We start from the raw sequence: 17171 nt of genomic DNA, 5'->3' as shown, positions 1-17171 counted from the left end.
ACTAGTTTGCTTTTACGAGGAAGTGAATATTAGCACAATCATTTATTATTTTCAAGTGTTAACAAGTTCATACATGTTTAAAGCCTAAACAAGTTCAGGCTTGAAGGCGGAAACTACATCACAAGTGATACTTTAAAAAAAAAAAAACAACAAAAGTTGATTCACAATCAGATTAAGCCTTAATTTTTTTTGTTATGGTAAATAACACCAATCTTTCAAAGGTGCATTTTAGTTTTTACAGAAATGCTTCCATTAAGAATGTGAAGAAATGTCAAAAGAACTTCTTACATATGGGGCATATTGTCAATATTTAAAGCCAGTATTTTCATAAAATAAATGTTTTAAATCATAAACTCTATTAATTCAATATATCCTTAAAGATGCAAACTAGGTAAGTATACCTCAATGATACTTAATTTTATTAATAAAAGTAACATAGCCAGGCATGGTGGTACATGCCTATAATCCCAGCAACCTGGGCAGGAGAAGTATGGGAAGTTTAAGAGCAGCCTTGGCAACTTAAACCAGGCTCTACACAACTTAAGATAAAAAGGGCTGAGTTACAGATTAGTGGTTAAGTGTCTCTGGGTTCAATTCCTGGTACCAAATCAAACCAAAGAATGATTTGTAAATACAAAAATATAAGATTGAGTTAATTAAATGGACCAGCAGAATTATCTGTGCCACAATATTTTACACAATGTATTTCTTAACTTTGGATTGAATTTTTCTTCTAATGTTTTCTGAATCAACAGTTGATTTCAACAGTTAACATTTTTAAAGATCAATAATAATAATCAATAATAATAATCATAATCAATTCATTTATGTACAAAATGGTTGTAAGTAAAATATTAAGTATGATTTAATCTTCCCTTGAACAGTAATCTCAGTGTTTCCTTTACTAGACTATGAACTACTGTAAAACAGAGATGATACAGAAATTGCTGAATAAGTGTTTATAGAATTGAACAGATAAAGTTGCTTATAATTAACAAACTATTGCTAGATATGTTAAAATAGACACTATCTATGGATACAGATAGTGGATAGAGGATCTGCTTTCTCCAAGAAAATGAACATAAACATTATCTTCTGTGCTTGCTTGATCTCAATTATCAATTTGTCTTTATAACTCAGCATACTGCTGCTTAAGTAGTTGCTGTTGTTTGCTGAATATTCAGTAGCCATTTTAAGAAATATCTATGAGAAATGCTAACAAAAAGGCAAAAAATATTTTTGCAATGTACAGAACATTCCTTAGAGTGTCTTTTGAATATGGAAGTCAATCTAGTACAGTTCTTACCAACAGAACAGCAAAATTCCTCCCTAGATGATTAAGTGAAACCAATTAATTACCTTAAAAATTTTTTGGTAGTCACTTTTATAAGTTTTAGGTATTTTCAAACATTACCTAATTCTTCTTAATACATCAAGATTCATATATAGACATAATAGTCCTTCATTGAGAACTTAACCAAAAGTAAGTTAATTTGAAAAATATATCTACCTAGTTTGAAAAGAGTAAATGTGGAATAAAGGGTTTTAAAATTCAGGATTATTTCATCTTGCATTTTACTAAAAATGGCATTGAAAATTATTTTTGAACTCACCTGAAGTGTTTTTAATTCAAATTTATTTTAAATTCCAAATCAATCTTTTCTCTGTAGTCAAAATGTACTGATGGCTAACTAGTACTTAAGCAAACCTTCTGTAATTGGAATACTTTCTATTTTTCCCCATGAAGCTTAAAAACTAGAATGTTTCAAAAATTGTAAAGCTCTGGCATTTCAGAATATTTCCCTCTACCTGAGCAGAAGTGGTTGGATGTGAAATGATAGTGAACTATAGGCTTGACCTTCTAATTTAAGAATCCAGGGCCTATTTCTCTGGAAGCACCTGACTAACCTTTCCCCTCTTTGATTTCCTGATATCTTCTCCAGCAAGGAAAAAGGAACAGAAAAAACAAGACAGATTGGAGGTCAGCAATGTGATGGTAAAAATTTAAAATAAGAGTGTACAATCATAGATATAAAAAATTGTGTTCTATATGTGTAATATGAATAGTAAAACATTCTGCTGTCATATATAACAAATTAAAATTTAAAAAAATAAAATTAAAAAAGAAATTAAAAGAAGAGCCCAACCCACACAGCTACACGAAGATGACAGAATTAGGAAAAAAGCCATCTCATAACAGGACCTAATCATTATATCTACACACAAAAACTGTCAAACCACTTTTCCAAAAGGAAGAAAGGACCTAACAGAGGATAGTCTTTGGTTTCTTATAATCACATTCTTCTATCTACCTCAATGAAAACTGGTGCTGGATTCCTACAAGTTCTTTATTTTAAGCTTTCCTGATTTACAGGAACTTTTCCTTTATAAGTGGAGAAATGAAAGAGTCTTCTTGGTTTGTGTAGGCATACCAAGGTATATAATGGCAACTCTAAAACATTCACTTGCAAATGCTATACAATAACACATATAGTGCTTGGAACAGAGTGGCTTTGTGTTTAGAGGTGCATTTGTTGAAAAATACTTGAATATTCTCTCTCCTATATATTCTACACACAGAAAAAGTGCCTTGAACTCAGCAAGATCATTTGAAGATGATTATTTTACAAGCGTATGAAACTAGTATTACCTCTTATGTGTTCCTCTTGGATAGTTGACTTTACAGATGCCTCTGATTCTGACCTCCAAATAAGGCTGACTGATGACTGGCCTTTACTAGATCTATCTAAAATCCCAAGAACATGGCGGCCAATAGTTTCTTCAACAGCTATGGTAGTCTTTACAACTTCTAAGAGGATCTTCAGAAGTCTGTTATTAGTTTTCTGGAGGGCAAACCTATACAGATTAAAAAAAAAACCACATTTATTAAAATATTTAATCTCTTTATAAAACATTTAATCTTAAAATATTTATTTATTAAAATATTTAATCTTTTTATAGGATAAAGCCTTTGCTACTATCTCACCAAAAACACAATGCAAAATATGTGTTTGGTGAAAAATATCATATAGATTTGCTCTACTAAAATAACACAATAGCACCTACAATGAAGTGCTTCTTACTCTTAATTTATTTTTTAAAAAAGTGATTTGTTTAGAAAACAAATGTATAACATTTTAAAGGTGCATTTTATTGACCTGAAAGAAATCAAATAATTATATTTTTTAAGATAGTAATTAAATTGGAAGAAAACTTTAAGGAGACATAAAACTTGAGTTTCAAGAAGTGTGGTAATACCAATATCTACATAATTGTCTTGGTTATACTGTTCATGTTTACATACATATAAGGTTTATCTTTTTATGTGTCAGACAACAATATTTTAATATATAATTAAGAATCCAACTAGAAAAAAGTGGTAGTATTTGTATAATTTCTTGGTGATAAACTAGATGTTTAAATTACAAGAACTGGCAAAGACCTGCTTTTAAAAAGGCTTTCAGTGAAACTACTCAGTCAACACCACAGGAAATATCATAGGCTGTTATTATACCTGCTCCAAAGACAAAAATATCTCTAGTTACACACATTGCACTCAGCCAGTAGGAAAAAAACATATTTTCAACTAAGTAGAAATAATAGCTTGTCTTTTTAGAGATAAGAAATACATTAATCAGCCTTCAAAATATCTTAGCACTATGAACATGTTAATGCCTATATTTCTAGACTTTTTTCCTCCTCTGCTTCACTCAAAAATATATACATTTTAAAAACAAAAACTGATCATACTGGACAATGTGTTTTGTAAGCTTTCTTTTTAGCTTAACATGAACATTTTACCATGTGAAAAAATGTGCTTCCATAAATGGTGATTCAAAAGATTATATGGTTAATTTTATGAATAACTAAACAACTCACTCAACAGTTTAATTCAACAGGGATACTATGGTTATAATCTTTATTTTTAATACATGTAAGATACAATAAGAAACTTCATAGTAAGGTCCCCTGGCCTAAGAGACTTCTTTCTCAACCTCACATGTTGTTTGACACATTACCAACAATCTGGTTGAAAGGGTATCTGTTTCACAGGCACATGACAGACCTATTTTAAGATCAGGTAATAAATGGAGAAGTTTTCCTTTAGTATTTGTCAAGTGAAAGAGAGTTCTATTTTTGTATCTAGATCAAATTCTCTGCTTACATAATCAAGAATGTTTAAACATAAAACCCCAAATAATTTAGTTATCGGGAAGTAAGGGTTTTAATTCCTTAACTTTTATTTATAGTTTTGTTCAAGTCCTAAATCCCAGGAGTTGGATAATGTGATTAAAACTGATATAATGGTAAAAAGAAATAAAGATGAGCAAGACGTTTATTTTATATTGGCATGGTAACTCTAATTTTCATACACTGTCTTTCTTGTTTGAGTTCCATACTGACTATGTTCCTACTGATGATCCAATGGGGAAGCCAAAATCTTAGGGGCCAAATTCCTCCATGCAAGCTGAGGAAGGAGGTTAGGAGGACACAAAAGGATTGACAGTCATAGAAATTGGAAAAGGAGGAAATTAAGTTAGTAGATATTAGTTCTAATTAAAATTTAAAAAATTATTTCCATTTGAACAAAATAAATTTTAGATACTGTGCTTAATATTAATGTGGGATAATTATAGTATAGTTTTGTACATTTTAATATTAACATCTACAAAATGAATGTAAGGAACGTTTTGTTAACATTGGGTCATTAATTTATTACTTTATAAAACTAGGATATGTATTAAAAGTTCTCACCTGTTATGCCATGAAAGCATGAAAGAAACTAAATGTTGAATATTTACATATGTAGTAATTTTTTTTCTCAACATAAACAAACCAGAGAATAGCTTACACTGAATCCAGGCCCATACACTGAAGGAGGAAAAAAGGAATAAAGCTCACAGGTAGAACTGCTTTTTTGTTTTTTAGGTTACAAAACAGCATTAAGAAGAATAAAATTAATCAAGAAAGGTTTGATGTCAAAATAATTCTAAACATTTAAAGTCAAGTTTATGATCAAAAGCCAATTAAAATTTTTATTACATAAAAAGATTTAAAAATTTGTAATTTAATGTCTAAAATTTGATAATCTTTTATATATTACACATATATGGACATGTTTCATACACAGAAATATATGACACGTTTCATACACAAGATAGTATTTTTAAGAAAATACACATGTACAAGATAAAAATAAGGATGAATAAAGTTTATTACATTTGAACAACCATTTTAATTGACTTTGCACTGAAAAAATACACATTTTGTATACCTTTCACTGGACAGACTATCAGGAGGTACATCTTCAGGTCTTCTGTCCATTTCCTTTTCTTTCAACGTCTGTTCCTCAATTTCCCTTTGGTTTTCATTTTCATTCTGTTTAAGTTTGTGCAACGGCAGAGAGGACAAGACAGAAAGAAAACCTATCATCTTAGAAACAGCATATCATTCTTCTATACTGGTATGATGTGAAACAGAAAGTGCTTGAAATAATATTTAACTACAATTTATCAAGAGATCAGCATTATCAAAAAAAGGATAAAACATTCAAGTGTAGAGATGAAAAATGTTTGAATGGCTTCAAACTAATACACTCTATATAGTGTGACAATAAGGGTTGTCAGGTTGCTCCTTGGTAGAACAACAGTTTCTCCTACAGCAATGCCAGATTCAAATTATCTTGAACAGAAAGCAAGGCATTTTGACTCCACCTACCTTACATCTAAGTGATCACCAATATGTTAAGCTTAGTAACTATAAAAATACGTCTCCCACCAACAATAAAGACAAACAAATCCTACTGCATTGTTGATCTACTGTTCCTAAATGCACCAAAGTCAATACTACCTGTGTTTGCGTACTGCTGCTGCGCAGCTCACAACACAGCTTCTCTCTTCCAGCTAAAGACAGCTGCTTTAGTGCTTCCAACTCCTCTAAAAGCACCCTTTCTCTTTCTGAAACCAGGTTTTCGTTATTTAATGAGGATCTCTAAATAAGAAAAAAGGTCATGGAAGAATATTGATTGTGATAGAGGTAAAAAGCAGAAACATCAAGCAGATTTCTTTTAACCCCTTGGGACCAAGAGACCTTGGTTCTACCTTATGATTCATATTTCATTATTAGGGATTAAAAGCACATATGAAGTTCAATGCAAAATTTGCAACTTTAGAAAAAAAGTTATTTAAACTTAAATATTCAGGAATTTATATAGTTCAAGTAATATTTTCTCTGTCAATTTTTGCATTGAAATTTTAGAAGAATAAATTCACAAAATGTAATGAAGAAAAGCAAAACTGATTTTTCAAATGATATAGTTTATTCTCAAATATCAATTTTCCTATTATTTTATATTTAAAAAATACATGTTGTTTTAGTTTTCAAAATTAAATTCAATAAATTTGTTTTAATAAGAACTTTCATGTAAATATTTCTTGCTTTTCTGCAATAATTTTGTGAGTATATTTTATATAGCAGTTGACAAGAATATAGCTCCCAAATACCATGAAATATTTAAATTTAGAAAAGAATGTTATATAAATTTGAATTTCTCTAATCAACAAGAGATGTGTCCTTGGAGAGAGTTCTAGAAACAGATTACTTCAGAAGATTTCCATTCATGATTAAAAAGATGGATTAAAGATAGATAAAGATAAACCTTGGAGATGGTAATTGGTAGACTCACAGAATTATAAATGAGCATGGAAAAAGTGAATGACAGCAACTGTATACTCAAGTACCTCAGTATAATATTTCCAAAATTCTCAAAGTGCTTTAGCTATGTATGGTCAATAGAATTTTTAAATTTATATTGTAGTCACATTTCCAGTGCTTGAAAGGCAGTTAAATAAAATGATAATGCACATTATACCAGTTGAGTTAGGTGTGCCTAACAAGGTCTAAAGTTGATCCCAGGAACTTCCTGATGTTAAGTATTTGTAATTTATTTGTAGCTAGGAAAAATAATTTTGACTTAAAAAAAAAGCCACATAAAAAATACCATTATTTCAATTGAGGAGAAAAGAGACTCTAAAGTTCCATACCTGGGCTAACTGTCTATTAAGTCTCTTAATCTCTTCTTGTAGCTGCTCCTGTTCCTCCCGCTGTCGCTCCATGTGTCTCATGTGTGCCTGCCTCAACAGTTCTGTGGCCTGTTGATGTTCTTCATACTGTCGTACAACTTCTTGCCTCGTATCTTCCAACTGTTCTTCATTTGACATCATTTGTCTAGAAGCATCCATGCTTGATGCCAACATCTTACCATGAATCTTGGATAGGAAAAAACACAAGCAAAAAACTCAATCATAACATATTTTGTGGCAATTAGTCAGCATTGATATTTTAACTGAATATGAAAACAATTCTATTAACAACATAAAGCATCTGAGTTTTAGTTTTATTATTAAACAAAAGCATAAATCACTTTTTAAAAAAATATTTTTTAGTTGTAGATGAACATAATACCTTTATTCATTTATTTTTGTGGTGCTGAGGATCGAACCTAGTGCCTCACCCATGCAAGGCAAGCGCTCTACCACTGAGCCACAATCCCAGCCCATAAATCACTTTTTTTAAAAAAGTATTTTTCTTACTTATAATTCCAAAACAACATGAAGTTAATTTATTACCACCATATATGTTATTTTCCAAAAGAAAACAGCTACTTACCAGATAGTTTAGCTAAAATCTAATTCTAACAGAGAAAAACAAAATACTCAAGATTCTTTATCCATCCCTTCCAACCCCCACCCCGTCCACTTTTTTTTCCACCCATACTAGAGATTGATCCCAGGGCCTCTCACACATGCTGGGCAAGTGCTCTACTACCAAGCTATATCTCCAGCCCATTCTCTTAATGAAGTTATAACTCCTTTATATTTCTTGATATTTTATAATGGGGAAATAATATAAACAACAACAACAAAAAAAAAAAATATAAATATATATATATATATATATATATATATATATATATATATATATATATAAAGTTTATAGGGCCAGGGTTGTGCCTCAGTGGTAGAGCACTTGCCTAGCATGCATGAGGCACTGGGTTCAATCCCGGGAACCACGTAAAAATAAACACATAAAATAAAGGTATTATGTCCATATACAACTAGAAAAATATTTTTAAAAATTAAGTTCACAAAATATAAGGAATTTTGCCTATTTAATTTTTATTCATTGGTCATCACAGTATTATAGAAAACTGCTTATTCAGAGAAAAATTATAATAAATTTTATTTGGAAATAAATGCTTTACATTTATGAGTTTCTCACACTCATGACAAGTCAATAGGTTCTATGAATACTTCAATCCCTTAAGATACTAATTAAAATCATTCTGCCTTGAACAGCTACAGCTAAATTAGTTTTCATAAACATTTCACAAGTTTTGCATTACATAAAAAGCTGACAGTTTTATTTGAATACTACTCTGAACAAGATATATCGATTGTGAAAAATAAATTTGAAATTCAGATAATTTTAAAAGAAGTAGAATTTATTGTTTTCTTTTTTAAAAAATAATATTTATTTATTTATTTTTTAGTTTTTGGCAGACACAACATCTTTGTTTGTATGTGGTGCTGAGGATCGAACCCGGGCCGCATGCATGCCAGGCGAGCGTGCTACCGCTTGAGCCACATCCCCAGCCCCGAATTTATTGTTTTCTGATAAAGGCTACAATTAGTTGGGGTAACAGATCCTCAACTAACAAGAAAAAAGAATTAGTATATAGATAATAAGATACTTTGAATTGTCTTCTTGAATTTGTAGCAATTTCCTTTTATTTTCTTACATTTAATTGAGCAAATCTTTTGGCCACAGGTATTACCTAGTTATAATTAATCTTCAATTAATTTAAAATTAACACAGGTATAATTTACAATGAGAACTTAACATGTACTATGTCCATAAGACAACCAAGAATACTATGACCTGACTTATTTTATACTTCACACCAATATTGTTTCACTTAATCAAATACCTTATAATTAATAAAACACATTAAAGTCAAGACTGGACTTCATACTTTCATTCTCTATTAATAAGCATTATTACTACTGTTTTAAACTGAAGATATTTTTATAAGTTTTTCTTTTTTATATTCAAAGAAGCATACTTACAGATTCGCTAACTATAAATGTTTTGTCTTTGGAGAACATTTCTTCTGAAATAGTTAGTTGGTGGACCTCTGATTCTACTAAATCATCAAGATGATCACTGTTTGGTAACAGAACTTCTCCATCTTCTCCTAACTCTTTACTAAGTGGCTTAAATTCTTCTTTAAATTTCATGTCCAATGCATCAGAGGTCTGAAGATCAATTTGATCCTGAGATAATTTCATTTCATTAAAATAATGTTTTTCATTTTGCTGACAGAAAGTAAGTGCTTGTTTGGATGACATAGTATTTTCTTTTCCCTTTGATAGTCTAGATAGTTCAGTTTGTTGAGCAAATGGAACGCTCATTGACACAATGACCTAAAGAAATCAATCAAACAAACAAAAAAGGATTAGATTTATAAATACCAGCTGGATTTAAAAAGTGGGTCATTACTCAAAAGTATATGAATTAGAAAAAAGCCTGGCCTCATAGTTTTAAAAACAAAAATAAATCCTCTGATAAAGTGATACAGAGATAGGCTATTTTTCAATAAATTTAACATCAAAGTGTTTTACTGCCTGCCTTTTAAAATAAAACAAGCAAAACTTTTCTAACTATAACATCAATAAATGCTCAGTACAAAAATAAAAAAAACTAAAAGTCTTTATATTTCTTCCTTCCAAGAAAATTCACTTGGCCATGAGTGATAATGTTCCGTAACAATCCTCCATCAGTATCTGTAGTTATTATCTAACATTACAATAATTTATCAGGGCAATACAATCACTTTTTCTCTTCATAACTTTTCCCTCATTTTTAGAATGCCAAACTCCTTCACAAGGTAACTATTTACAATGTAACACAAATATAAAAACTTGTAGCATTCTGAAAAACTGTAATTACTATTCTATATCAAGAAAAAAATGTTCTTCTCAATGAAAAGCACCGCAAAACATTCTATGAAGCAGCAATTATAGTTGATGCTGTTACACAACTGTTTGATGAACTATATATGAAACTTACAAATAAAAACAAAGTGCATACCATCAATAAAATCTATGCTTTTTTGATAGTTCAAAGATAAAGAAAATCTATAAACCAAGAAAATCTTCCAGATAAACTATAAACTTACCTTAGCTATTTCTTCTTCTAATCTTTCTTGGTATTGTTTTTCCAACAATTTAACCATATTTGTTTCTTGTTTCATTCCACATTCATTAGAAAACTAAATTAAAGGGTGAAATATGATAATTTACACTGATTTTATACCATTAATTTTAAGGATGTACTCAATATTCCAAAAATATCACTATTTTTGGACACTTTCAAATAAAAATAAATTTCAGTTATCTTTTAACTAAAAATATTAATCTAATAATCCTACGAAATAATTACACTTATTATAAACTTAAAGATGCAAAGAGAGAAATATATTTACATATCTGTAATTATTAGCATAAATTCTAGGGTGGGTTAAGGATACTTAAATATAATTAATAAGACATATGTATAAATGTATATTTATTTTAAGTAAAATGTTAACAAGTGGCTATGTTTGATAATGAAATTATGAGCAAATTTTCTTCTTGGTATTTATTAAAAGAACACAATTTTCCACATACAAATTATTTTTATCAATTAAAAAATAAATCTTTTAGAAATGTAGATGTACTGTCAACATGAAAGTATTTGTTTATTTACCAATTATTTGAATTTCATCCAACAGACATTTAATAAGGGATGAGTGTGGCTCATATCTCTTCTTAATATCCAGAATGAGAAAGGGCAATAGGCAGTGATTTTAATTTTTACTAGAATTTAGAATTATTGAGTGAAGATGAAGATGCAGTTGGGGGTTTGAAAAAAGTTTTGAATAATACAATGTTGAGGAGAGGCAGAGAGTGGTTCAGTGGCAAGCACGGTAAAAAAAGCGTTTTTCTATCATTACTTCTGTTGGAAGACAGCCTGATCCACTATTCCAGCCCTAGCACCTTGGATTTTAGGGAATCCTATACACCATTCTGAAGATACCCTCTGCTTCCATAAGGGGAAGAAAAGACTATGTTGGCCATGGTACTGAAGCTGATTTGTTACACAGTTCATAAAGAAATGTTACAAAGAAAAAATTTAAACTGTAACAAGGGAGGAAAATTCCCAAATTTAACTTTCTCTGTGTTTTTCCTATGCTATGAAAATATTTCTATAGACATTCTGGATCTTTTATATAAGGTATTATCCTCATGCTTTATGCTTAATCTTAGCCAAATATTTACCACATAATTACAAAACTGAAGACATAAAATTGATAGTAAGAAAAAGTATCAGTGTACATAACTGTTTAAAAATGAAGATTAAAAATAACATACCTCTATTGAATCATCAATATTCTTTTTTAGACAACTTCCAGGATGTACTACTGATTTCTGTACATCAGATTCTTTAATTACCACTGAATCAACAGAGAAGCTAAATATAAATGAAAAAGTATAAAAAAATTAGTGTTGTGTGTTTTATCCAAAGTTTCTACCATGCATAACGTGTACTGAGGCAGTGGAGAGACAAAAATGATAGTTCCTCCAGGGTTACAAGTATTGTAACTTAAAACATTTTTGACCAAGTTTTCCATTTAAAAGTAACAATGAATATTATGTCATTTAATGAATTTCAGAATAAATGTATGATAAAAAATTTATTATGTAAAAAACATTTTTAATAAGTCTTTTAAAAATAACATCTTAGATATGCTTATATAGCAACAGTGTACATAATATAACATACTATATATACTGATACTACACACTACTTATATACCCCTAAGATATATGATACATATTATTCATATTACATGGATATCTAAATTACACAGACACAAAACATATAATAATATAGAATAGATTATATTGGATTAAATATATTAAAAGAGCCAGGTACAGTGGTGCGTGCTTGCAACTCCAGAAATTTGGGAGGTTGAGGCAGGATGATCAAAAATTCAGGACGAACCTTAGCAATTTAGTGAGACTCTCTTTCAAAATAAAAAAAAAAAAAGGGTTGGAAATGCAGGAAGATGGCTGAATAAAGTATTTGCTTCCCTGATCTGTGGAGTGAACCAAGAAAAGCAGAAAGGCCACTTTTCAACAAGATGGGTGAATGGTTCAGAACTAGGAAGGACTTAACTGGATACTCAAAACAGATCATGGACTCAAGAGATCTTGTATAATAAAATAAGGGGGAAAGATCCCCAACTCCACAGCTGTAAAATAGCTGGAAGTACAAACCAGACTAATCCCTATGTGAATGTAGTAAAGCAATAAAGGAACTAAAGGAACCCCCATTCCTAGGAAAACGGAGGTGTTTTGCGGTATGGAGAGCTTAAGAGCTCAGAGATACTGCTCAAAAAACAAAAAACAAATAAACAAACAAAAAATCCTGTGCACAGATGCTGCACAGCATCTGTGTACAGGAGGGAAGCCACCAGCTTTCTTGGCGGCATGCATGGAGGATAGCAGAAAGAACCATTGTGAAGCAGTGGCTGGGGGGCCTGCAGCTAGGTGAGTCAATTATTGGCAGACCAAAGTCTGGCCCAAAAAATGTGCAAGGCAAACCCATGCTGTGTGATAAAGAGTGTTCCAAAGTGACCAGGAGAAAATCAGGCAAGGAGGGACATTTACACAGGAGAATACTGATCAAGGAAACCCACCTGGCTTTCCCCTCCCCATCCAATCAGCTGCTTGCAGTACTGGCTGGAAGAGAAGTGCCTGACTGTGAATTTGAAAGGACAGGCAAAGGAGAGATCAAGTTTGGAGACCAAATGATGATCAGGGTTCATGGGGTCTGCAGGCAAAGTAGTGGGCTAAGAACAGATTCCTACATCACATGTGTAGAACCTAAAGGAGGTTCCCCAGGTGCGGTCTTCCAATGTGGACAGACAACTGCTGAGCCTTGGAGGTGTGATGACTTAAAATCTTCAGACCAATAGGCACGCAGTGAAGAGATTGGAACGTACCTAAGCCTACACCTTGGCTCTAGTAGTTCCACTTCCAGGACTAACCCTCTCACTTTAGCAACCCTGACTACCCTGAGGGTAGAGCTAGCATCAAACTCCAGACAACATACCTAACTGCTCAGAAGAGAAGCTGAGAAACTTTTGAACTGCAATGGAAAAAAGTGTTCAATTTTTCATCCAGATTCCTTTTTTTTCTTCTCTCACATGTCTACCATTTTTGAAACCAAGTATTTTTCATGGATCAGTTTATTGAGGACTGGGATATCTGAATACTACATTACAGTTTTGTTGTTTATTATTTTCTTTAAAAAAATTTTTTACTATATATATATATTTTTTCCCTCTCATTTATCTGTTTCCTTGGATTCTCTTTCTCACTTTTCTCTTGCTAACACCCAATCTCTATTAAGTCCTCCCTTCATTCTTCCTATAATTTTTTAACTTCTATCTTTTCTGATCCTTCCTCATAAACATCCTACATGACTTTTGTTCTCTCTTTGTCCACCAATGGAAACTGTAAAACTTTTTTGCAAACTTACTGTTTATATTGTAGACAATGATTGAACACATCATTTCAGTTTAATGGAACAAAACTGTGGATGCCTTAATAGGAGCTATTTGGTTTAAGGCTGTATATTGTTTGTATTGGGTGCAGTTATTATTTGTCTCTTCCTTAAAGGCGAGGTACTAGAAATCTTCAGGGACACTATGAATCTACAGGGTAGAAACTGTACTGCCTGAAATCCACACTGCTAGAAGGGCATACATAAAAACAACATGAGAAAACAATGGAACAAAGTGGCCCAAACAAACTAAGATGATCCAATAATTAAACCCATAGACAACACAGTAAAAGAAATGTAGAAAAGGAGTTTAGAAAGTACATATTAGACTGACCTGGTTCATAAAGAATGATAAAGGGAATAAAATCAGAGATAAATTTGAGGAGGTAAAAGATCATTGCAGAGGCAGAGATTCTCAGAAAATGACAACAACAACAACAACAACAACCCCAGAAATCCTCAAAATGAAACAATCAATAAACCAATTAAAAATTCAATGGAAAGTATTATCAATAGATTAGACCATTTAGAAGATAGAACCTCGGGCAATGAAGACAAAATATATAATTTTGAAAATAAAGTTGACTACACAGGGAAGATGGTAAGAAACCATGAACAGAACTTCCAAGAATGATGAAATAACAAGAAAAGACCAAATTAAGATTTATTGGGATAGGTGAAGGCATAGAGATACAAACCAAAGGAATGCCCAATTTTTCAATGAAATAATATGAATAAATTTCCAAAATCTGAAGAATGAAATGGAAAATCAAATACAAGAGGACCTCAAATGTATAAGATCACAACAGACCCACATCAAGATACATCATAAAGAAAAAGGTCAAATATAGAAAATAAGGATTGAACTTTAAAGGTATGAGAGAAAAAAATATCAGATTATATATAGAGGGAAACTAATTAGGATCTCAGGTGATTTTTCAACCCAGACCCTCAAAGCCAGGAGGTCCTGGAATAATATATACCTAGTTCTGCAAGAAGATGGATGCCAACCAAGAATTCTATATCTAACAAAATAAAACTTCAGATTTAAAGATGAAATAAAAACCTTCCATAATAAACAAAAGTTAAAAGAATTCACAACTAGAAAATCTGTGCTATAAAACATTATCAACAAAATATTCCATGAAGATGGAAAAAAAAGTCAAAATCAACAAAGGGAGGAGCCATACAAAAGGAATAATCAATCAAAGGAGAAATTAATTCAAAGTAAAAAGCAGAAATAAACTAAAATGACTGGGAACACAAATCATATCTCAAAAATAACCTTGAATGTTAATGGTCTAAACTAATAAATCCAAAAGACATAGACTGGCAGATTGGATTAAAAAACAAAACCCCAAAATCTGTTGTCTCCAAGAGACTCACCTCATAAGCAAAGACATCTACAGAGTGAAAATGAAAGGACAGGAAAAAACATATCACTCCCATGGATTGAGTAAACAAGCAGGGGTTTCTATCCCCATGTCAGATAAAGTGTACTTCAAGCCAAAAGTTAATCAGAAGGGACAAAGAAGACATTTCATACTGCTTAAGGGAATTATACATCAACAAGACATAATATGTTAAATATTTATGCCCCAAACAATGGAGCATCTACATATATCAAACAAACCTTCCCTCAATTTCAAGAATTAAATAGACCATAATACAATAATACTGAGTGACTTTAACAAACCTTTCTCACTACTGGATAGATCGTCAAACAAAAACTAAACAAAAAAAACTATAGAACTTAATAATATAATCAATAATTTATACTTAACAGACATATAAAGAGTATTACATCCATCAACGAATACATGTTCTTCTCAGCAGCACACAGACCCTTCTCTAAAATAGACTATATATCTTATGCCACAAAGCAACAATTATGAAATAAAAAAAGAAATAATACCCTGCATTCTATCAGATCATAATGGAATGAAATTAGAAATCATTGACACAATAAAAAATAAAAACTACTCCAGCACCTACAGACTAAATAATACGCTATTGACTAACCAATGGATAGAAGAAGAAATCAGGGATGAAATTTTTAAAATACTTACCAGAGATAAATGAGAACTGATACAACTTGTCAAAATCTCTGGGACACTATTAAGCTAATTTCATTAAAAGAATGGAAAGTCAATGAGTAAATGACCTAACATAAGATCTCAAAGCCCTAGAAAAAGAAAAACAAATCAACACCAAAAGCAGTAGAAGACAGGAAATAATTAAAATCAGAGTTGAAATAAATGAAATTGAAATAAATGGAACAATTAAAAAATTAACAAAACAAAAAGTTGGCTCTTTGAAAAAAATAAATAAAATTGATAAACTCAATCGTGCTAATAAAGACAGAAAACTCAAATCACTAAAATTCATAGTCACAAAAAATATTACAACAGATACTGTTGAAATACAGTAGAGAATCAGAAGCTATTTTGAAAATTTATACTCCAATAAAAATGAAAATTTTAAAGACATCAACAAATTTCTAGAGACAAATGAGCTACCCAAATGGAATTAGGAGGACATACACAATTTAAACAGATCAATTTCAAGCAATAAAAAAGAAGAAGCCATCAAAAGCCAACCATTTAAGTAACGCCCAGGATGAAACAGATTCTTACCCAGTTCTACAAGACCTTTGACGAATTAACACCAATAAGCCTCAAACTATTTCATGAAACAGAAAAGGAGGGAACTCTTCCAAACTCATTCTATGAAGCTAGTATCACCTGATATCAAAATCAGACAAAGACACATCAAGGAAAGATAACTTCAGACCAATACCCCTAATGAACATAGGTGCAAAAATTCTGTATACAATTCTGGCAACTCGCGTATAAAAACATTAAAAATATAGTTGTTATGGTTTGGTCGTCAGGTATCCCCCAAAAGTTTACATAAGACAATGCAAGAAGATTCAGAGGAGAAATGACTAACCCAATCAGTGAATTATCCCCTGATAGGAATTAAATGAAGTGGTAGGGTATGGCTGGAGGAGATGGGAATTGGGGGGATGGCTATGGAGTATCATTTTTTATCTGGAGAGTGGAGTCTCTGTATGGAGTATATATTTTGTGTCTGGAGAGTGGAGTCTCTGTCTCTCTGTTTCCTGATCACTATGTGAGCTCCTTCCCTCTGCCACACTCTTCTTCCAGATGTTCTGCCTTACCTCAAAGCCCAAGGGATGGAGCTGGCCTTCTATGGACTAAGACGTCTAAACACCATGAGCCCTCAAATAACACCATGAGCCCTTTTCCTCTCCTAAAATTGTTCTGGTCAGATCCTTTAGTAACAGAAATAAAAAAGCTGACTAAAACAATAGTGCACCATATTCAAGTGGGATTCAAGGTTGGTTCAACATACAGAAATAAATAAATGTAATTCATCACATCAATAGACTTCAAGAAGAATCATATGATCATTTCAATAGGAGTACATAAAACATTTGACAAAATAAAGCACCCTTTCATGTTTAAAACACT

General features: G+C 31.4%; 1 protein-coding gene across 1 annotated transcript in view; it reads right to left on the bottom strand.

Moving 5' to 3' along the window:
* Positions 1-17171, bottom strand: part of LOC144253682 (A-kinase anchor protein 9-like) — a 109580-nt gene that overhangs the window by 44027 nt on the left and 48382 nt on the right. The window contains exons 11-17 of the mRNA XM_077796359.1: positions 11475-11574; positions 10241-10333; positions 9129-9485; positions 7044-7268; positions 5851-5991; positions 5276-5379; positions 2651-2856 (exon numbers count right to left, since the gene is read on the bottom strand). Of these exons, the coding sequence (XP_077652485.1) occupies positions 2651-2856; positions 5276-5379; positions 5851-5991; positions 7044-7268; positions 9129-9485; positions 10241-10333; positions 11475-11574 (1226 nt within the window). The remainder of the gene's footprint in view (positions 1-2650; positions 2857-5275; positions 5380-5850; positions 5992-7043; positions 7269-9128; positions 9486-10240; positions 10334-11474; positions 11575-17171) is intronic.

Source organism: Urocitellus parryii, chromosome 3, assembly GCF_045843805.1.
Source record: "Urocitellus parryii isolate mUroPar1 chromosome 3, mUroPar1.hap1, whole genome shotgun sequence".
In the NCBI taxonomy this organism is placed as follows: Eukaryota; Metazoa; Chordata; class Mammalia; order Rodentia; family Sciuridae; genus Urocitellus; species Urocitellus parryii.
Note: the sequence above shows the minus strand (reverse complement) of the source record. Positions and strands in the feature narration are given on the sequence as shown.